We start from the raw sequence: 20,914 nt of genomic DNA, 5'->3' as shown, positions 1-20,914 counted from the left end.
ACTCAATTGTTGTTGTTTTACACACACACACACACACACACACACACACACACACACACACACACACACACACACACACACACACACACACACACACACACACACACACACACACACACACACACACACACACACACACACACACACACACACACACACACACACACACACACACACACACACACACACACACACACACACACACACACACACACACACACACACACACACCGCCTCATTCTGTTTTCATTTACTAGTTCGTCATCTGACCAGCTTCAATCTTGTAGGCTACTCACTTCGTTTCTTGTAGCCCTCGAAAGGGTTTTGGAGGTTGATGCCTCAGTGAACGTGAGTTGTTTGGCTTTCTTGTCTGCAGCAGCAGAAAGCATTTTCAAATGTTTGAATGAATCAAAGTGGGTCGTCACCGTCGATTTTCTCTTATGCTCCAACACACAGTTGCACGGAATGCAGAATAGTTGTTGTTGTGTTTTATTTTCAACTAATATCCACACGCCCACTTTTTCTCTTTTGTTTCCACTTATAATGGCTTATATGCTGTTGCACTACACAAATCATCTGTGCTTACGGAAGAAACATTGCAACCTTTAAGAACTCAGTGTTTGACCCAACAATAACGTGAGTTTAGAAAAACAACATGGGAATTTACACCAATTAAAACAGCTGATGGAAGGACCACTGAAACGATTAGCACCTTTAAGCTCACAATCAGTTCAGAAAAAATTACAAAATAGCTCCTTGTTTACCTCTCATGGTATCTAGTAAATACATGTTTTTGTCCCGGATATTCAAATATTCTCTAATATATCTGCCTCTGCCCCTAAATAATAATGGAGTGGGACTACTTTATACTGAAGAAATAGTCCCTCTGAAAACTGCTGTCACTGTTTCTTCAAAGAGCCCACGCTATTCATTGTTTTTTTTAAACGTTCTAGTTTGCCGGTTGGCTTACATCATTCAGGTCAGTGTAACCAAGTGCTATGGTACAGCTGCAGTTATGTTGAATTATTTATTATATACATACATACATTATAAAAGCCTTTTGCATGTAGACACACTTTCAGTTTGAGAACTCATGACATCTTTGCAAAAGTCTTAATAAGTCTACAAAATGTGTGTGGCCCATTGTTCTGGAAGGTTTGCATATATACTGAAGTTTCCATTTTGCCAACCTCATTGTGGTTTACCTGTGAGTTGCCATTTATGATCATTTATAGTATGTCTTGACTCATTGGCTCTTTACAAAGTAAACACATCTTCAAAACCCTTTTTTGCTGACACTTACCGGTAGTTGAAAAACAGGCCATGGGGAAGGTTTTTCTTGCTTCAATGTGAAACAGCCAATCATGTTTAACAAGGTAAATATGGTGAACCAATCAGACCTGACGGATGTGCCCCAAATGTAGGACAAGTTGTAAATGAGTTAAGTCAGAACTGCTGCTGAGAAGAAGCCGGGCCAGTGAACGCAGATAAAGAAGACAAGATGATCGTGAACTTTGTGAATTTCTTCCTGCTCTGGCCTTTGTGTAAGTAACAACGATCCACTAGTGGAATCTTTTCATCATCAAACTAAAAGCTAATCTCTGTCTTTATGTTTCAGGTCTGGCACAGACGGATGACATTTCTCAGCCGGTTCCTTTCCAAATGGTGAAGATTGGAGACTCGGCTACTATTGAATGTCACATAAAAAGTATCATACAAAAGAAAGTCTGGTACAAATACACGTTGGGGAAGAGACTACAGCTTGTGGTAGCATTTAATGATAAATATAATTGGAGTGAAATTTCAGAGGAATTTCCTAACCGTTATTCAGCCAAATTTAACGGAACCAAAATCCACCTGAGCATATCTGCGACAACATGGGAAGACGTTGGAACATACTTCTGTGGAGTCGTGCAATTAAAAGACATCCAATTTGGATCGGGAACCTTTTTGATGCTGAAAGGTATTTTGTAGGTTATTATCAAAGTAACAAAGGTCATTTTAATGTAACGCTAATGATGTAATTCTTTGATTTGCATCCCAAGGTGCAAACATGTTCAGTGAGTCTGTCATCCAGCATCCTCAGTCAAAATCAGTCCAGCCAGGAGACTATGTGACCGTCAGCTGCTCACACACAGGCCACTGTGCAGCAAAACACACTATTGTCACGTGGCTGAAGAACTCTCAGCATTCTGCTTCACAAATTATTTACTTCTCTGGAAATGGGACCTGCCAGAGGAAAGAGAGTGGAAAAACAACCTGCGTGTACAGACTTCTCCTGAGGGACCTCAGCTCTGATGATGATGTGACTTCCTGTGGACAGACACTGGTTGGAAATGGGACCAGAATTTATATTCACAGTAAGATAGAAACTATATTTATAAAACTGTTCAAAGTTCTTCTTATTCATAGACAATTTTGAAAATAATAAACGCAGATATCGTGTATTTATGTACCCAACCGTTCTAAAAAGCCCAGAGTAAGTCCAAGCTTAATCAAGCTGATTAATTGTGATAGAGTTGCTATGAAAACCAAAAACCATTTGCATGGATAAATTATATTGCATATAAATACGATATGTACGAGGGCTAGGGTCGGGGTTGGAGTGTTGTATTCTGTGTGATCTGACCCTTTAATATTTATTACTGCCTTAAACTGTCAACAGTAAGTGGCGGAAATGTGAGCGTATTTAGTCCAGAGAATACATTAACGTTTTTTTAAATGAATGACATTACACTGCTAGGTATTTGTATCAAAGATTGAGACTTATTAAGCACTGTTTGTTTATTTTCTTCTGCAGACAATGCTTTCGAATCACAACTAAATCCAACCATTATTGCTCTGATGCTGTCCAACGTCGCTCTTAGGATTATGACAGTCATCCTCATATCCACTCTTTGCAAGAGCCGGAGGAGAAACTCCACAGGTATTACACCATGTGTTGTAACGGTCAGCTTTAGATCTGCAGCAGAATCAGAATTGGAATTGAGTTGTATTTTTTGTTTCTTCAGCGTCAACTGATGGATCTTCAGAAGATCATCAAGTATGAGTTTGTCTCAGCACCAACAATTTCCTTTGTATGCCGCATATGACCTTTACCGTTTCATTTTTTGATTTCCTGCTTCTGAATTATTTGAATTTCCATTCCTCACAGACTAGTGATGCAGTTACCTATACAGAACCCAGAATCCTGCCCCGCAGACAAGCTGCAGTGAGATACTGTGAAGGTTCTGTCCTATATTCAGACGTCAGACACTGTCAACCGAACCGAGAAGATTCATCTTAAGAAGGCGGACAACAAGGAAGAATTAAGACTATGGAGCATGAATGGATATGTCCTATCAGAGCCGGCAGCAGACCTAAATACATGGGTGGCCATTTGATTTAGGGGTCGGGCCCAAGGTAAACAAATCTTTTTATTGATCGTGCTGATTCATTACCAGCATATCTCCCTATCTATATGTAACATTATGTGCATCTTGAAGTTCACTGACCTGAAAACAACATGGTTAAAGTATATTCCTATTTAAGTATTGAAAACACAAATTAACCGGGGCATTGGCGACATCGGCCCAGCAGAATGATAAAGTAGGAACAACCAAAATATTGAAGCTACCTGGAACCTCTGTAGGTTCAACATTTTGATTAAAAAAAGCAATTTTTCGATGTGTTCTGTCCACTCATTTACATGCAAAGATCACGTCTGGATCATTGAAAAGTGTATATTTGTAAAGTGACTGCTAACACGCTTGTATATTTTAAAGATTACATATTAATGTGATGTGAAAATATTAAAGCTTTGCCATGTCTGCCTGTGGCGCTCAGGGCTGACTATTCTGTGGATTGATGTAATATGTGATAAACTGTATAATGTACTGCCAGTGCATGGAAATAATAAACTTATATATCAGTGAACAGTGGTGCTTTATTGACGGAAAAAACATATTCGGACACATTTTATTGTTTAAGTGAATAAGAGAGGACATAATTCAGTAAGACCAACCAGTACAGTACATTCAAATGAAGTTAGGTTGATTTAGTGTCTGCAGTCTAAGTCAACAGCATTGACTACCATTGTAAAAAAAAAATCCCCTCTGGTCTATTTATATCATCATCTATCTAAAAGCGTAAGCAGACGGTGCAACATCTCTGCTTTTCGCTCTTGTTTTGACTCATGTGGTGAATATGGTCTGAGCTACCGTGAGCAGGTTTCCGCTGATGGAAACTAAAGGCCTTGTATAAAGACAGGAAGACTGGCCTGGGGTCTACAGGCAAAAACTTTCAGCAACTCAGACAAAATCAAGAGCAAACAAGAATATTAAAAAGTGGGCTGCAGTTCTATATAAGGCTCATGTCTTAATGGTCCCACGTCATGCTTTTCTGGTTATTACCCATCCCCTTGTGTGTTATGTAGCTTTTTATGCATGTAAACGGTCTGCAAGTGGAAAAACCCTCAAAGTACACCCTGTAGCGAGTACAATTCTAACACAGAAAAGACCTGTCTATGCTGCCCCAGAACGCCTCGTTGGAGATTTCTCTTTTTCCATTTTTTTCCTCCTTGGTATGGTGACGTGACCATACCCAAATGGACCAATCCGTGGAGCTCCTCACACACACACACACTCTCTCAGCGGCGAAACTGTGACGCGCTGGGAGGGGTGCTAGTGGAGCTTCTTGCGCGCTTACACTGTAGGTGCGTTGCGTTTGGGGGTGCGGGGGGGGGGGGGGGGGGGGGGGTGCCTCGCAGATGGGGGTGCTGCAGCCCCCTCAGCAACCCCTCTTCCCGCGTCCATTCGCGATGTCTCGCTGTCTCGCAGACCCCATGCAGCAACTAGGTAATTAACCCAGCTCACACTGTCCGCTCCTCACAGCAGCGAGCCGCGCAACGCCCCGCCAACGCGGCACCCAGACCCCACGCAGCATTCTCATCTGTTTTTCATTACTGGTGTCATTTTCTGGTTGCAAACGCCATTGTAACACATAATCACTGATGTTCCGCTGTAACGGTGGTGGACTCATCAGAACAGAGTGGGCGAGCTGACCAATCAGAGCACACTGGGCTCACAGGGAGGGGAGACTCTCGCTAGAACAAGCCGTTTAGAACAGAGAGTGAATACACTATACAGAGATGCTGTATGAGAAACCAATTGAAAATTGCACAATGTAAATCTATTCTAGTAGACCTCAACAATGGAATTATGATCAGTAGAAATGGCCATGTCATGGGACCTTTAAATGCAGATAACATGCTGTGTACACAAAGTGAAAATGCAATCTCACGGGCGGAATGACTACTGCTGAAATAATGCAGTGGGAGGTGTATTAACCTACTTTTTTAAAAGAGTGCCCGGTATGTGTTAACTCAATAATAGTTGTGCTCCCGGGCTCTGAATGAATGATTTCTGTGAAATAAAAACATGTTTAAAACCTCATAAGCCCCACGGACCCGGTTCCGGGGCCGAAATCGCGTCATTTGCAGGAAACAACGTCTAAGGAACCTTAATATTTAATAAACTATTAATATTTTATATCCATATAACGGGAAAAACTAATTTAACTGATCTTCTTCATTTTTTTTCTCAAAAAAAGCACACAATGCTAACAGTGAGCCTTTGAATTAGCCCCGAGCGAAAAATGCTAACCTATTACTGCACCGAAAATCACTCCTAGCTCCCTTATTACTTATCCTAACTGCACATCCAACACATCGTTTATGATCGTAAAGACACAGAATCTAACGGTGCCCACCTCAACACTGAAAGATACAAACTCGCGACGTTATCAACAAAAACGTAAATCAAAACAAGTGGCGCTAGGTAGCCCACAACGCTAACATGGCTTACCTTGGTTTTGTCTGGTCAAAACTGGTCTTCACTGGCATTAAGACGATAACAACGATGATGTAGTTAATCCATAGGTTAATATCCAATGTGGCTGTGTCCCCTTTGAAATGTTCTGATAATCTATAAGCAATAAAACTGCAATTCCGTTTTAAAATAGTAGAGCACGCCATTCTTACGCTCTGTAGCTTCATTGAATGCGCAAAGACGCAATCTTTTTTTTATCATGAGTGTGTGCGGGACGATTTCCCTTCGATTGTATTGGCTGTTACGGACAGAAAGAGATGTCACATGTCAAAATCGAAGAAGGGGGGCCAGAGATAAGGAAAATCCACCCAAATGGCCCCAGAAGATGTTTTTTTTGCTAAATCTGTCTAAAAATATCAAATATCACTTGTTTTGCATCAATCTTGATACAGGGTACTTATTATATGTTGTACGTTGGATTCCTAAAGCTTTTAGTTCACTAACCCATCATCCAAGGTTAGTTTTCACTATAAGTACAAAATATCTTTTGGACGGACACTATCATTTATAGTTTTTTAACATGTTCAATCTGAATTTTCTTTAAAATAAAAAACATCTATATTGATTCTGACTCTTCTACATCCAACTCACAGGTTTATCATTACTTTGAGAAAAAAGATTATTAATTTAACCCTTTTAGAAGGGAAGATATGGTCATTTGTTCTGGGAATGTCATGTTCAAGCCTGAAACCTGAAAAACAGGCTTGGGGCTTAAGAGGTTTTAATTAATTAATTAATTAATTAAATTTGTATTACCAAGGAACCTTTGAAAACAACTTTGGGTGAACATGATGCACCTCCAAGAAGATTTTTGAGTTTACACTTGATCCTAAATTTGGCAAATATTTCGAATTAATAGGACGGATGAAAGCAAGAAAGTGAACTGAAGAATGGGAAAGAGACAAAGGTGAATATATTGCAATGAAAATTCCACGAGGCTAAAATCTGACACAACACATTGTCGTTATATAGCAATGTTGTTGGTATTTAGACCAAGGCGCACCATGTTCTTCTGAATGTATAGGCCATGAAGCAATGAAAGGGTCACGTTTAAAAGAAAAATAAATACAAGGTTTTCATCTAGGTCAATGTCCTTCTGGGTCAGTTAAGCAAAAAGGAAACAACCACGACAATTTATTACAAATAGCCATTGGAAAGGTTAATTTTATATCAGTTGAGATTGGCCTAGAAATAAGACATGTGACAAATTAGGGTTAGGGTTTCCAATGGGGATAATGCGTGGCAGCTCCGGAGATCGACATCTGGTTAGAGTTTGTAGGGACTCAAACGGCAGCAAAAATACCTTTCCTGAACCTGAGAGGGGGGCTGTGTTTGTCAGGAAGAATTGATACTGGACCAAGCACTTGCATTTGTGGCCAATACAAATAGGAAAGTAAAAAAAGTTCAGCACCGCAAATTTGCCTTTATCTAAACTGCTATATATCTTTCATTGGGAAAGCATTGGTTGTTTAATTGCTAAAATTCCTTTCTGACTATAGACAGGTGTTTATCTCTGTGAACGCACTTTCACAACCTTTCAAAACCTGCATGCTGTAGTAGACTCCAAATAATATGACCTATTACTGTTAATTTTAGTGACATAAAACCAAACTTTTTCATTTGTTTGAACTTTCTTGGGGATTGGACAATAGAAAAAGCAATTAATGTTCTTAACCGTGGATCAGAAACAAGAACAACACTTAAAATGGGGGTATATGTTTTTTAATAACTTATCTGGAAAAGCATTCCTTCCACCGCTGTATGCCAACAATTATATGGAAAACTGTTACAAAATAAACAATGTTGAGCAGTTTCAACTATGTAGTATTTCTGATGAGACCAAAATTGTCAAGTAAGGCATTAAAGATGTGTTTACCATTTCTAAAATAGGACGTCTAATCTGATTGGCCAATCAAACCCAGTGTTCTCTGTGAAGGGTGGAGAACCAACAGAGATGCAATTCATTCAGCATAGCGTCTGAAGAACGATGACACCTCCAAACGTTGCTTTGCATGTCCTATGTCTGCTCTTGGCAAATGTTGGTAAGTTGTGTTTGCTATGGTCTTTTTTAACTCTATTCTCTGACTATGCTTGTAATTTGTTTCCATGCATTTTAACACACCAGCATTACATTAATTATCTGTTTTCTTTGTCTCTTTATTTTCTCCTCAGCTTATACAACAACTTGGAAATCATCATCACATTATCATTCATATGTTGGGGAAAGTGTGACTTTGCCTTGTGCCTTCGATGACTTTAATGCTAATACAGTGATGTTTTACTGGTATAAGCAAACTCTTGGACAGAGACCAGAGCTGGTGTCTACATTCTATCGGCATAATGATAAAAAAGGAAGCTCTAAGGATGGATTAAACAAACCTTCACGTTTCTCACTGGATCCAAAAGAAGGAACAAACAACTTGAAGATAACACATCTGCAAATATCAGACTCGGCTACATACTTCTGTGTGGGGAGCGATTTATATAGCTTTAAATTCGGTGATGGAATTACTGTCGATGTAAAAGAATCTGGTTTGAACATACCAGTTTCGGTCCATCAGTCAGCATCTGAGATCATCCAGTCAGGAGACTCTGTGACTCTGAACTGTACAGTACACACTGGCGGCTGTGATGGAGAACACAGTGTTTACTGGTTCAAAAACTCTGAGGACTCTCCAGGACTCCTTTACACCCATGGAGGCAGTCAGTGTGAGAGGAAAACCAACACACAAACACACACCTGTGTGTACAACCTGCAAATGGAGAACCTGCATATTTCTCATGCTGGGACCTACTACTGTGCTGTTGCCTCATGTGGACACATACTGTTTGGAAATGGGACCAAGCTGGACTTTGAGGGTAAGTAACTTTACGGAAGAGGTGTTTTCATTTAGTGATGTTATCAAACTTCGACAATGGATTTGCATTTTCTAAGTCTTTATTAATACTGGCCATATGGACTGCACGGCATTTTTTCATTTGTCCCACAAATTTAGCCGATGTCCCGCATTTGATTGACAGTCGCCCGTCTAAAATGTGCCTTTTATCCAAAGGTGTTTGGAAAGCAAGAAAGGGCTATCACCATTAGCTGTGTCAGATGCCAATCAATCAGCAGAGACATTTTTATTTACTTATGGGTGTAGCCGATGGAGGTCGATTACCAGGGAGTTTTTGTGAGATTTTTTTCAATTGCGCAAGGAGGTGAATACGTTTTGTAGCGCCGCTTCCCCGAAACTCATCAGAAACGCCTTACCCATAAAGAAAATATTGATCTATGGATATATTCCTCCTGAAACCAAAAGAGGATTACCAAACAGATGAGGTACCAGCAGCTGATTTAATAAAAGTTGACCACACTGTGCGGCTCTCCCACAGGTCAGCAGACTGTTAGCTAGCTCTGGTCATTTTTCCAGACTCGGAGATCACTAAATAATTAAATAATATTTATGTGGGTTGTTGGCACCTGGTCACCCTAACTGGCCATAATTATTTCCTAGCGGAACTCCTCCACATAATTACAAAGTTTAGCCAAATCTAATAAAAGGATATTGTTGTTTAGGCAGTTTTGTGTTGGAATTTTGCTGGTGTTAATTCCTGGAAACATACATTACTCTCCTCTATTCCTCTATGAAGTATTTCTTTGCTGCAGCTCAGACACTAAACAATTTATATAGAAACACAAGAGATCTTTGTATTAAAAAGACTGATATTGGAAGATGAAAAGTGGATTTTGTCTCATATGTTTTAGAGTAGTTGTGCTAGCTAACACTAACCCCATAAACCTATGAACAATTTATTTTGTTTGGCATGTCGCTTCTGTATTTGAAAGATACATTTTGTTTAACTAAGACTGCTAAAGCCTCAAATAAGGTTAAACTAAAATTTGATCACATATAACTTACAATAAACTCCATTGGGAAAATATCTTGTTGTGGCTTGTAGGATTTTAAATGACCAATAACCTTTAAATGTACAACTAGGACTGTAAGTATTGTGTTTTTAAAGATATGCAGTTGAAAAAAATCCAATGCTACTTTATCATTTAACCAACATTGAAGAAAACATCTCAAAGCTCTGTAATTTCTCCTGGGGTTCGCCTCTTTACAGCTGAAGTTCTCTCTCTTGCCTTGGTGTATTTCTTGACTGGAGCTTTGGCTGCCACCATCATCCTGATAGTTTTACTGGCTATCTCAGTGTACAAGATGAACCAAAGAAACTGCCAACATTCAGGTAACAATATTTATTTGAAGCTGGAAACAAGTATTGAGTGCATATTGCATTAAAGTGACATTACTTAATTTTGTCTCAAACAGAGTGCAATGCCACATTTTCAACATCTTCTACTCTGCATACAGAAGTGAGTATCATCTTTGCGCTATACAATCGTAAAGTTAACAATACAAGTTATACTTGAAAAAAGAGGTGTTGACGATATACAGCAACACTAAAAATAAAAAATATGCATTTCATTTTTTAAATACACATATGACAATAAAGTAAAAAATGCAATGCCTTTCAATCATTTCGGTGTTTTTCTGTTTCTCACTTAGCTTTCTATTTGTCAAATAAATTGATAAAACACCTATTTAATCCAAAGATGAATTTGACTGAAAGCATAACCTTTTTTTTCTACAATTGTTCTATAAATATAGTCATCATTAATAATTTTGTCCTTGATAATCTTATAGTGAAAATCTCAGGACAAAAGTCAGGACAACCCTTTTCGACAAATGAGCCTGAATATATATATATTTTTTTCTCAGTACATGCCTGTGTTTTTCTTTGTCTACCACAATATCTATACATTTTATGTTTCTTTAGCAGTTCGGTCAAGATGCAGAGAACCTTCATTATGCTGCTTTAAGCCAACACAACGGCAACAGATCAAGAAGAGAGGGGGAAAACACCCAGTCCGAATGTGTGTACTCCAGTGTAAGGCAGTAATGCTGCAATTGTTTCTTTGCTATGTTTCTGTATACAAATATATTTGTTAAAAGAATCATTTAAATTTCACCAAATTCAATACATCTAAATAAATGTAGTCTTCTTAGAAATCCTGTTGAAACCGGTGGCCAGAAATACACAGACACACAGAAGTGCTGTGGCAGGGGATTCAGGCAAGAGGGCGGGTGGGGGGGTTACCGTGGTCGGTTTGTTGCTAATGCCATACGAGCCACAAAATACAAGATGACGTCAACACATAGATACATTTTTGGATCTCATCTGTAGATCCTATGCAAATCTTTACTGATGGTTCAAAGGGTTATGGACAGGAAATAAGACTTACCTTGACTTGACTAGGTCCAACACAGGGAACCGTTAAATACATCACTCTTTTTTGTTGTTATTTTTTAGGAAAGATGTCCAAATTCAGTAAGTGATCTCCACCTTTAGCCACTCTTAATCCTACTTCTGCTAGTCCATGCTCTTTTGTTTGTTTTCCCCCTTCAATCAGCTCCCAGGTGTGTCCCATTTATCCCCTTCCCCAACTCCATTTCCTGTTTGGGTTGAAAATGGCTATTTCCTGATATGTTTCTTATACACATCTACACAGGCCGCATGAAGGATGACATTGTACTTGTGCGTTACACAAACAGTTCCAAAGAAAATAGATTTCTTTAATTTTGGATTTTTTATTTGTGTGTGTTTTGGGGTTCTTGGATGTATTGTGCTGTCAACCTAGTTATCTGAAATGTTGAAGCAATCGTATTGACTGTTGTTTTTTCTCTTCTTTCCTTTCTTAATTTATTTATTTTTTGTCAAATGAGTGTAATTACCGTTATTTTATTTTAGTATTGTTTTATTGTATTTTACTTTTTTGTGAGATGGGAATGTCAACTCCCCTCCATTGTTGTTGTATCATGGTTTGTGTCTCCTGCCTGTATTAAATAAATAAATGTAAAATAATAATTGAATTAAAAAGTGCCTATAAATGCCAACAATTAAAATGTGTTGTGTGTTATTATGTACATTCCCGGAAAAATAAATACAATTAATCATGTTTTTGTGAATATAATTAGTGTTGTGTTCCATCTTTGACTCATCACAGAAAACAGGCCACACTTCTTGTCCCTTTCTATAATAGATTGTGTGGTTGTCAGTACCTTCCTCTACATGTATATTCTATTCTGTTTTGCGCATTGTGGTGCCTATTTAAATTTTACGATCATGTGCTCACTCTGTATGGGGGGCCTTAAGCAGGATGTCCTCGTTTTGTTTCAAGGAACTTACCAAGACTTACACGCTGTGGATGACAGGAACCTATTTCTCTGATCACACTGTGTTCAGAAGCAGAAGTTCATTGCGTATTTTGTGTGTGTATTTATTTTTAACCGCACACACAGATCAGAGCTTAGGTAATGATGTGGTTAGGAAAACCTGAACAAAGTTTATGGGTCAATTAGAAAATAGAGTCACACTTTTCTCACACTCCTTTGATAGTTAGCTTTTTTATTGATGTTAAAAAAGTTGCTTTTCTTAATAAAAGAATAATACAACCAACACAAAACACACATTTTTTTGAACGATAACTTAAGTGTTACAGAGATTCTGAGCAAAGTCAACTCTGCATTAAAGTTGAATCTGCATTAAAGACTTCACCCAAGCTTACTGATGTAAACTAATAAACAAATAGTTACAAAGAAGAAGATTAAACCAATTCTGATGATGGAAAGCCAGACTAAGATTCTCATCTGTTCCATATGGTCTTCGACATCTGCTTGGACGAGAACTTTGCTTCCATTTCCAAACAGCACCTCCCCACAGGAGGCCACAGCACAGTAGTAGGTTCCAGCATCACTGGAGCTCAGGTTGGTCTTCTGCAAATGGTACACGCAGCCCTGTGAAGAGTTCCCCGCTGTGGAGACGTGGTTACTCTTGTTCTCATGCACATAAAGAATACCTTGGCCAGTTTCTTGTCTGAACCAGTTAACACTGTGTTCTTCTTCACATGACCCAGTGTGTACGGTACAGTTGAGAGTCACAGAGCCTCCTGCCTTGATGGTCTCAGATACTGGCCCCTGGACTACTTTCTTGTGGTTGGTTCCTACAATCAGCAGACAACAAGTATTTCATTTTTGGAATGTTTAAAATGTACGTAGGACCTTTGTACGAGCAAAACCTTATTTTTATGAATACATTTATTTGTCTGTGATAATATATGAAAACTGATAAGTCGTTTGTCAAATTGACAGGTGTTGAATGGCTGCCTAAACTACTACAAATATTTGTTTCCATTGAAACGCATTGTCAATTATGCTTCGAGGAAAAATCATCTCCTACATTTGTTTTGTTGACATATGGCATATGTTGCCTCTGAGAAATGTTACTTTATTTCTAAATGACATCTGAACATCAATAATGAAAAAAACATTTTTAACTAAACTAAACCTAACCAAGCACCTTTGCTTTGTTTTGTTTCCATTTACAACGTTAACATTAACCATGTGTTTAAAACCACAACCGTATTCAGAGAGAAGATATGTTTCCCCTGAAAATGTAATTGAAAATGAAATTTAGTTGTACTTTTTTTTCAGGTAATTTGTACAAAAACTGCACATATCCAGCAAATTCTGCTTTCATGTTAGGTAAAAGCTAATACAACAAAAGGCACAATACCTTTAACACTTAGAAAGACCCCCACTCCAAATTCCACTATGTTGGAGTGCGAGCTTCCGCAGAAGTATGTAGCTGAATCTGAGAATTGGGCATCAGCGATGTCTAAATTATTCATCCCTTCCTCCCTTTTCACAGAGAAACGACGGTTGTTCTCCATCCAGGTGAAGACTTTGGATTGTTTTTCATGCTTGTAAACACTAGACAGGAGCTCAGGTCTGCCTCCTAAGGTTTGTCTGTACCAGGAGAAGTGCATGGCCACTTGGCTGTTGTAGAAACAATGCAAAGTCACACTGTCCCCAACATTGACGGAGATAACCCCAATGTCCTGTGTTACTGCTGCCGACTGGATCACTGCCGACAGAACTAGGTCAAAAACAGATAATGGTATACAACATAAGCTCATGTTCAATCAAACAATTTAAAGTAGAATCACAGATAAAATACATTTTATAAAAGGGACTTACACACTCCACAGAGGACCATATTCAGGTTCATCGTCTCAGAGGTCTCAATAACTGAACGTTTTTGAGCAAAAGAGCAGACACAAGCCAAAAAAGGAGGTTACATTTGATTGGTTGGGAATAGGGTCAAACTTTGTAACACCTCAAACATCCGTTTTGGCCCGAATAACACAAAAAGGACATCGCATTAACCGTCTAGTTTGGCCATCACAGTATTTGTTATACAAATGTAGCAGTAAATAATTCATATCTTTTTTTCTGCAATGTGGAATTGTGGCTTTCTCATGAACGCGGAACATTTAAACCATAAACAATGGACATTACGGGTGCTTGACAGTTCATACGAGATAAAACAAAATTATTGCTCTGTCACATTTAGTTTGGCCTGTAACTACTTTTGAAGACATATTTAATGATATTGAGAGTAATGTAGGTCATTTAATTTTTTTGGGGAAATTATAGCTTGAACTTGCTCCGCAGGTTTATTTAAGAATTCACAATTATTATCCACGTTTTTAATACATTTCTCAAGAACATTTTTGGAAATTTAACATCACTTCGCCATTTTTTAGAAGATCAATTTGAATACAATTTCTTTCGTCAAATTCTACTGGTAAGACCAGTAATTTGCAGTCTATCACATTTTACTGATAAAACACATTTTTGAATAGAAGGGGACTTAAAATGACCCCACGACCAGGGTTAATGGAAACATTTTTTTGGTACTTCATGCAAGGTTGATAACACATACTCAATCAGTGGGATATAAAGTGTTTTAGTGAAGGCAACTCTGTAAGCCAGAGATCTGTAGTGCCTCCTTGAGGAGACAAGATGAATCGAAGTTGTTTGCAGGAGTCAACTTGTTGCTCAATAAGGGAGGGAGAATGGCAGTGCTTGCACAGTAGGTCCTCTGGTTTGAAAAAGATAGGCTATGGGTGCTTTCTGTGGCTGTTTTTTTTTACGAATGCGGTCAGCATCTCACTCTGTTGAATCCAAAACCAAGTGACAGATACAACACAGAGTTTGGGGCAATAGCTCCATCGTGCTGACCACTGGTGTCCCCCTAGGTCTACATGGATATGCTCAGTCCACTGCTATTCACACTTTTAAAGTTTGTTATTGGCACACTTGTGGTACTGACGGGAAAAGATGGGCCATTAACTGCAGGATGGGTCGGATTACTTTGTGTTCTGTGCACCTAAACTGCATAGTTTATTAAGAACATCAAACTTGCATGTAACCTATGCATGTCTGACCGTCTGAGCTGCCATGTGAGATTGTGACAGATAAAGTGAGGATATATTTTATAAAGGCTCTATAAAACGTACATATTTACTTACGCCGTCTGAAATCATTTGAGGGATGCTGTGTCTGAAATTGCATCTGGGAAAGATATCAGAGGTGAAAGATTTGATCTTCCTTGCATGAACCTTTTATTCCCCCACCCCCTTTACAGTACGTAAATATAGAGTGCCCATGCAGTGATACGGTCATACGCACAATGGAAAGCTTCACCTTAATAGCAGCTGTGCTTCTTTGCAGCCTCAGTAAGTATTGACATGTAATTAATGTCAACTTAATGGCTAGTTTTATAATTGTAAATCCAACCCATAACGTAATAACCGTATCAAATACGTAACTTTTATGAAGAGATATTGTAAACCTTCATGTGGTTTTATAACAACTATATATTTTGTTGTGTCTGCTCTGTGTTTCAGGCTGGGTCTCTGCCTCGTCTAGTCGGACTGTCCAGCCCGGTGAAGAAGTCACTCTGCTCTGCCCCAACATATCCACCCATCCAACTCAGTCCGAATGGTTCAGAGTGCTCAACAGAAACAAGCCCAGCTGTGTCTCCTCTATCTACGGGGCTGGTGGCGAAGCTTCATACTCTGATGGATATCAACATGAAACATTTGAAATGAGTTCCAACTTGACCACTGTCTTTCTTAAAATCAAGCAAGTGGATATATCTGACTCTGGACTGTACTTCTGTGGATTTTACAAAGGCGCAGGTACAGTCATTTCCAGTGCAATCCAGCTAAACGTTGAAGGTAAGATTGTGATTAACTCCCACCTCTTTTAGAAATAAATTGTTCTTATAGTATTTACATTATATCTCAAATGTATTGGAAAACAGCACTAAGACAAATAAGTGTACAAAAAGATTCATGCCCATTTTTTCTTGAAAGGTAACGGTGAATCTGATTATAATGAATATGATTTCGAGACCAAAAGTAAGGTTCTCCTCTTTTATTTGCAATTTCCAAACAGCCAGTAATTACAATTTATTTTAACCATATCGTAAGCAACAGGATTAAATTACAGAGTTTAATTATATTCTTTTCTTGTAGAGGAGCCTGATGAAATGACATACCTGATGAGTTTAATTCTGGGATGCTTGACTTTTTTGCTCACAATAGTCATCATTGTTCTGGCTGTTAAAATAAGGAAACTCCAGAAAGGTAAGGCTGACAACAGTTTGTTGAAAAATGTAAAGTTGTAAAAGACTAATTAAAATCAATGTATTCATTTGAACCTCACTAATCAGGCTTATCTTTGTCACAAAGCTGCAATTGAAGGACTGCATCCTGAAAGAAACAAGGTATTAGTATCAGTTTTTCTTGATATTCTTTAATGGTTGTTCTAAATATGAACACGTTTTGACATTGGGTCAGTACAGATTATATGCTGACTTTTGAGAATTTACAATACAGTGTGACCCTACATATTGATTTACAGAATGTGGGCTCTGATGGCCTGAACCGTACAGATTGGAGGTTCCTTCCAAAGATAATAAGGAGCAGGAGGTCTGCAATGGAGAGCGAAGTGGAGACTCATGTTGTTTATGCTGCCACCAGATAGACTTATAGTCCCTGTAACTGTCTGCAAACTGGTGCTTTATCATATCAAGTTTACTCACTTTCAATGTTCTTTTTGAATAAACTTTCAAGAATCAAATTCAGTTTGTCTTGTGTTTTCTTCTGTCTCTCAGAAAAAAGTCTGGTTTGCCTCTGATCGTTATCTGAGAGGAAATACTATATTGTTTGATGAGGAGGAGCCAAAAAAGGGCATTGATGATAACAAAGTCAAAATTACTCATTTGCAGAGTGAAACGGTGCTAAAGGGTGGGGAGGATGGAGTGACATCACTTCACAGGAAGAGACAGCACTTCACAGGAAGAGACAGCACTTCACAGGAAGAGACAGCACAGTGTGGTCCGAGCACAACTAACATGAGAGTCATGAGCAGGGTAGGATTTTCACCGGCGCCGGCCATGACGTCATTGCCCCTCGGTCTGGCCGTGAAGCCCCGAAAATAATTGTACGTCCTACGGCCATCATGGCCTGTGTGCCCCTGATACTGTTAAAATCTCGAAGTTGCTTTAAACGCGCAGAGGCATGATAAGGGGGGGAAGTGAGACAGATGGAGGAAAAATGGTTATTAAAAAAAAATAAAAAAATCACAATTTGAAAAATTATTGATTTGAAAATAATATGATGCAGTACTGTTACGTCTGGGTCTCTGTGTTTCATTTCTTTCGCTCGCACACGCACACAAAATGGCTCATTCCACACACATACCCGAGATTGTTGTTGTTAGCTTCTGGTGCTAGCGAGCTACGCTAACGGATATAAGGAGTTTTTTCAACAACAACGTGGAGGAGAGTCCTCTCCTGTCAGACTGAGAGACTCAGTGAGCTAAAGGACTCTCTCAGTGTTATCTCAGTGGGTCTCAAACGTTTTGGTCACCATTAATGTGAACAATTATTTCCGAGGCACACGTTTATATGATCATTATAGTTATTAAAAAAAAAGAGAATAAATGAAAAACAGGCATGAAATACTATATGACAGTAAAAAAAAAAAAAGTTTAAAAGGGTGATTTGTAAAATATCCATAAAGAAAAAGTAAATCTGTTTACAGTTCTGTTTCATATTGGTGTTGAGAGAGGTATCGATCTCTTCATTTTCCTCTCAAAGTGCACCAGATTGATGCTTTTAACGTCAATATTTAAAAATAAATCTTCCCGGGGGAGCATGCCCCCGAACCCCCCTATGTGAGGTCCACACACCACCTATAAAAATAGCACTATACCCCTGCTTAAACTTATTCCGTGAGCTGATTATCGAGCCTTCAATGTAACAGTCGCGGGTACGTTGTGTATATGCGTGGGGATTGTTGCACTAGAAAATTCCACTGTAGCGACGGTACATTAATGGGAAACCCTAAATGTTTGAGCACCCTCATAGCCTATACGAAACGTCAAGCTACCCCACAGCACCCCCAAAATAAATCTCTGGTGCCGCCACTGAGCCTGACTATTTGTGTTGGGGGGGGGGGGCGACTTTTTTTTCCTCCAAAGGGGGGGCCTGACAGAAAAAGTTTGGGAACCACAACTCTAACCATTGGAGTTTCACCGCGGCTGTCAGCTGTTTACTCCTGTCTTTCAAACAGGACGCGCTGGATAGGTGGCGGGGCTTATATCCATGCTGTGGTGGAAACCAACTATGACAAAATTAACCTATTTTACCGTGATTTAATTGTAATACACGTTTCCAAATGATGGCGAAGTAACTAAATACTGATAACGGTTAGTAAAAACCATGAGAAGTGCAGACAAGACGGAAGGCGAAACAGTTTCAAAATGTGTGTTCTCTGAATGGAGCGATCTCCATTCGGTCAGATCAGGCTAAAACTAACCTGTATCTGCTCCTTCCGAACTCACAACAACGTCCTAAAGACAGAATTAAAGCAGCGACTGCATTCGCCATGACACAGATAGTCTGTGGTTTGTACATGTTTAACTTTTGTCTAGTTTCTGAACAGATATGAGGAGCTGTGAGGAGTTGATCAAAGACACACACACACACACTTTTGCATTTCAAAGTACACTGCTGAATGATGTATGTGCAGAGTTTGACCCTTGAAGGCTGTTTGATTTGATTTTGGACTTGTGAATGGGAGAAGTAGAAGATGGAAAAAATACCAAACACTAATTATTCAAAGTAGAGTATTTCATTTGATATACGGTAATACTAAGGAGGCATAGGCCTATATGATTATACAATGTTTGACATTATTGATATAAAAAAAATGATTTGTTTTCTATGTCATTCGTGTGTTTTTCTTATCTGAAAGTGAAGTTATTTATTTGTAAGCTCCAAATCCAAATGTTTCCCTCAATGGCCTTAGTGCCCTGGCATGTGGCCTTTGCGCCCAGAAAAAATGTGTGACACCAAAGGCCAAATGGCCTTGCCCCTAAAATGACAAAAAATACAAGCCTGGTCATGAGGCCTCTAAAGTCTATGATTTGCAGCAAAGCAAATAATGAAAATTCTTGGTTTTTAGTACATTATAGCAGAATAGAAAAAGATAGACAATAGATACAAAAACCAACAGCAATCTAGGATGACAAACGAACAGGAAGCACTCGGCCATAACCACAAACGTTTCACAGGCCAACAGTAATGCTACTGAAACTGCCATCCGTTTTAACCTGTTTGAAGCCATGACAGAAAGTATCACAGCAGCAAGTGCAAAAATTTAGTCAGGGATTAAGTTGAGGGTTGGACCTAAAGACAAAACAAACAGAAGGCAGGTATAAATAGAAAAAAAGCGTACTTAATTAACGTGAAGCGGGTATAAAAACAGCTAAAGACTAAATTGGGGGAGCAGGCTAAAGTAATGCAGAGAACAATGGGGAAAACAGGAATATATATACACATACATAATCACATCAACAAGCCACAGCTGGAGAGGGCAGGCCAAACACAAGTACAGAGGGGGATTATACACAGGTGGGTCCAATCAGGGCGTGGCAAACAACCACAAAAAGTGGGGCATCAGGAACTTGACATGGAAATAGGAGGGTAAAATGTAATTTGCTCAAATAATTCAATGTAAAAAATATACATTTTCCTTCCTACTAGAGTTTTTAATTCTGTTTGACTTGATAGTAATCTTAAGCGTCTGCAAAGAGGCGGTGTTATACTGTATTTTTCTATATGTGGCTAGCTATTCTCCCTTTTTAAATCATATGTGTCTCTATCATATGCTGACATGGTTACTGTCTTTATAAGAAATACAAAGTTGTGGCTTTCTGCCTTTGCATACATGTGTGGGCAAAAACAAGTCCTGTGGCCCCTCCCCCTGTATTTTTCCACTGCGGTGGTGAAAACACTGTGTGTATCAGCTTGAGCGAAAGCCACAGGAAGAGTAGCCTTCAGCTCTCTGCAAGAAAACCACGTCAAACAAAAGCTGTGCAACATTCACACATGAGATTAACTTCTAAATGTGAAGATATTTGTGTCGTGTTACATAGAATTCTGTCAACAGTATTTCCAATTTGTTTTGTACTTCTTGCCGACGAGGCGACGACACTGACCAATATCTTCATATTCGTTTGAACTCTTTTAACCTTTACACAACTGCACCCTGATGGCAGAAATGCCTTGTTCAGCCGCATGAGGAAGTCAGGAAGATCACCTTTTACATTAATTCATTAGGCTTGTTTGAGACGCGTTGCGGCTCGCCTCGAAAGTAGACGAGAATAGCCGATTGCAGCAGGGGGAGGTCTCAAAATGCTCGCCTGAAGTCGGACAGCTCGGAGTCGGCTTCTTCTTCTTCTTCTTCTTCTTCTTCTTCTTCTTCTTCTTCTTCTTCTTCTTCTTCTTCTTCTTCTTCTTCTTCTTCTCTCGGTTTTTTGGCGGATTGCAAACAACTTTAAGGTGCATACCGCCACCTCCGGAGTCAGCTTGACTCGGTTTGCATTTATAAAGAATGCACACATGTGTTTAATCGTTAATGTCAGATATGTACTAAGTACATACATTTGTTCCTGCTCAAGATTAGATTCAACTTTATTGTTATTGCACATATTACAGGTACTGAGACAACGAAATGCAGTTTAGCTTCCAACCAGGAGTGCAACAAGCAGTAAAGTGAAAAGTAATGTACATAATCTACAGAA

The 20,914-nt window shown here is 39.0% G+C and overlaps 4 protein-coding genes across 7 annotated transcripts; 3 read left to right on the top strand and 1 right to left on the bottom strand.

Annotated features, from left to right (window-relative positions):
• The first annotated feature begins 559 nt into the window (after positions 1-559).
• LOC307033579 (uncharacterized protein) lies at positions 560-3,871 on the top strand. 2 transcript variants are annotated; one of them, XM_079672108.1, is made up of 6 exons: positions 560-636; positions 1,425-1,963; positions 2,046-2,360; positions 2,801-2,926; positions 3,012-3,043; positions 3,155-3,871. In XM_079672108.1, exons 2-6 carry the CDS (start codon positions 1,663-1,665, stop codon positions 3,284-3,286), a joined length of 906 nt encoding a protein of 301 aa, XP_079528234.1. In that variant the 5' UTR covers positions 560-636; positions 1,425-1,662; the 3' UTR covers positions 3,287-3,871. The 2 variants fall into 2 exon arrangements, with proteins under 2 accessions (XP_079528234.1, XP_079528233.1); XM_079672107.1 differs by lacking the exon at positions 560-636 and having other exon boundaries at positions 1,484-1,544; positions 1,619-1,963.
• Positions 3,872-7,852: 3,981 nt separating this feature from the next.
• LOC307033273 (uncharacterized protein) lies at positions 7,853-11,798 on the top strand. Of its 2 annotated transcripts, none has more exons than XM_079671680.1 (5): positions 7,853-7,909; positions 8,040-8,726; positions 9,975-10,097; positions 10,181-10,224; positions 10,692-11,798. In XM_079671680.1, the coding sequence occupies exons 1-5, from the start codon at positions 7,855-7,857 to the stop codon at positions 10,809-10,811; spliced, it is 1,029 nt and encodes a 342-aa protein (XP_079527806.1). In that variant the 5' UTR covers positions 7,853-7,854; the 3' UTR covers positions 10,812-11,798. The 2 variants fall into 2 exon arrangements, with proteins under 2 accessions (XP_079527806.1, XP_079527805.1); XM_079671679.1 differs by having other exon boundaries at positions 10,689-11,798.
• Positions 11,799-12,463: 665 nt separating this feature from the next.
• Positions 12,464-13,979, bottom strand: LOC307032848 (immunoglobulin kappa light chain-like; the record flags this gene model as incomplete). The annotated part of the gene is made up of 3 exons (XM_079671128.1): positions 12,464-12,912; positions 13,485-13,847; positions 13,949-13,979. 3 exons carry the CDS (start codon positions 13,977-13,979, stop codon positions 12,464-12,466), a joined length of 843 nt encoding a protein of 280 aa, XP_079527254.1.
• Positions 13,980-15,423: 1,444 nt separating this feature from the next.
• LOC307033903 (uncharacterized protein) lies at positions 15,424-16,907 on the top strand. Of its 2 annotated transcripts, XM_079672544.1 has the most exons (6): positions 15,424-15,492; positions 15,664-15,996; positions 16,135-16,179; positions 16,297-16,407; positions 16,513-16,547; positions 16,685-16,907. In XM_079672544.1, the coding sequence occupies exons 1-6, from the start codon at positions 15,447-15,449 to the stop codon at positions 16,805-16,807; spliced, it is 693 nt and encodes a 230-aa protein (XP_079528670.1). In that variant the 5' UTR covers positions 15,424-15,446; the 3' UTR covers positions 16,808-16,907. The 2 variants fall into 2 exon arrangements, with proteins under 2 accessions (XP_079528670.1, XP_079528671.1); XM_079672545.1 differs by lacking the exon at positions 16,135-16,179 and having other exon boundaries at positions 16,366-16,407.
• Positions 16,908-20,914: the final 4,007 nt, after the last annotated feature.

The sequence above is a fragment of the Notothenia rossii genome (genome assembly GCF_949606895.1).
Source record: "Notothenia rossii genome assembly, chromosome: 3".
Taxonomy (NCBI): Eukaryota; Metazoa; Chordata; class Actinopteri; order Perciformes; family Nototheniidae; genus Notothenia; species Notothenia rossii.
This window is presented reverse-complemented; position numbering and strand designations above follow the sequence as displayed.

Bases quoted from the DNA above. Each gene is read 5' to 3' on its own strand.
- LOC307033903 (XM_079672544.1), top strand. From the start codon at position 15,447: ATGGAAAGCTTCACCTTAATAGCAGCTGTGCTTCTTTGCAGCCTCA. The intron at 16,180-16,296 runs GTAAGGTTCTCC...CTTTTCTTGTAG, and splicing joins ATATGATTTCGAGACCAAAA to AGGAGCCTGATGAAATGACA. The intron at 16,548-16,684 runs GTATTAGTATCA...ATTGATTTACAG, and splicing joins TGCATCCTGAAAGAAACAAG to AATGTGGGCTCTGATGGCCT.
- LOC307033273 (XM_079671679.1), top strand. From the start codon at position 7,855: ATGACACCTCCAAACGTTGCTTTGCATGTCCTATGTCTGCTCTTGGCA. The intron at 7,910-8,039 runs GTAAGTTGTGTT...TTTTCTCCTCAG, and splicing joins TCTGCTCTTGGCAAATGTTG to CTTATACAACAACTTGGAAA. The intron at 8,727-9,974 runs GTAAGTAACTTT...GCCTCTTTACAG, and splicing joins GACCAAGCTGGACTTTGAGG to CTGAAGTTCTCTCTCTTGCC.
- LOC307033579 (XM_079672107.1), top strand. From the start codon at position 1,502: ATGATCGTGAACTTTGTGAATTTCTTCCTGCTCTGGCCTTTGT. The intron at 2,927-3,011 runs GTATTACACCAT...TTGTTTCTTCAG, and splicing joins CCGGAGGAGAAACTCCACAG to CGTCAACTGATGGATCTTCA. The intron at 3,044-3,154 runs GTATGAGTTTGT...CATTCCTCACAG, and splicing joins GATCTTCAGAAGATCATCAA to ACTAGTGATGCAGTTACCTA.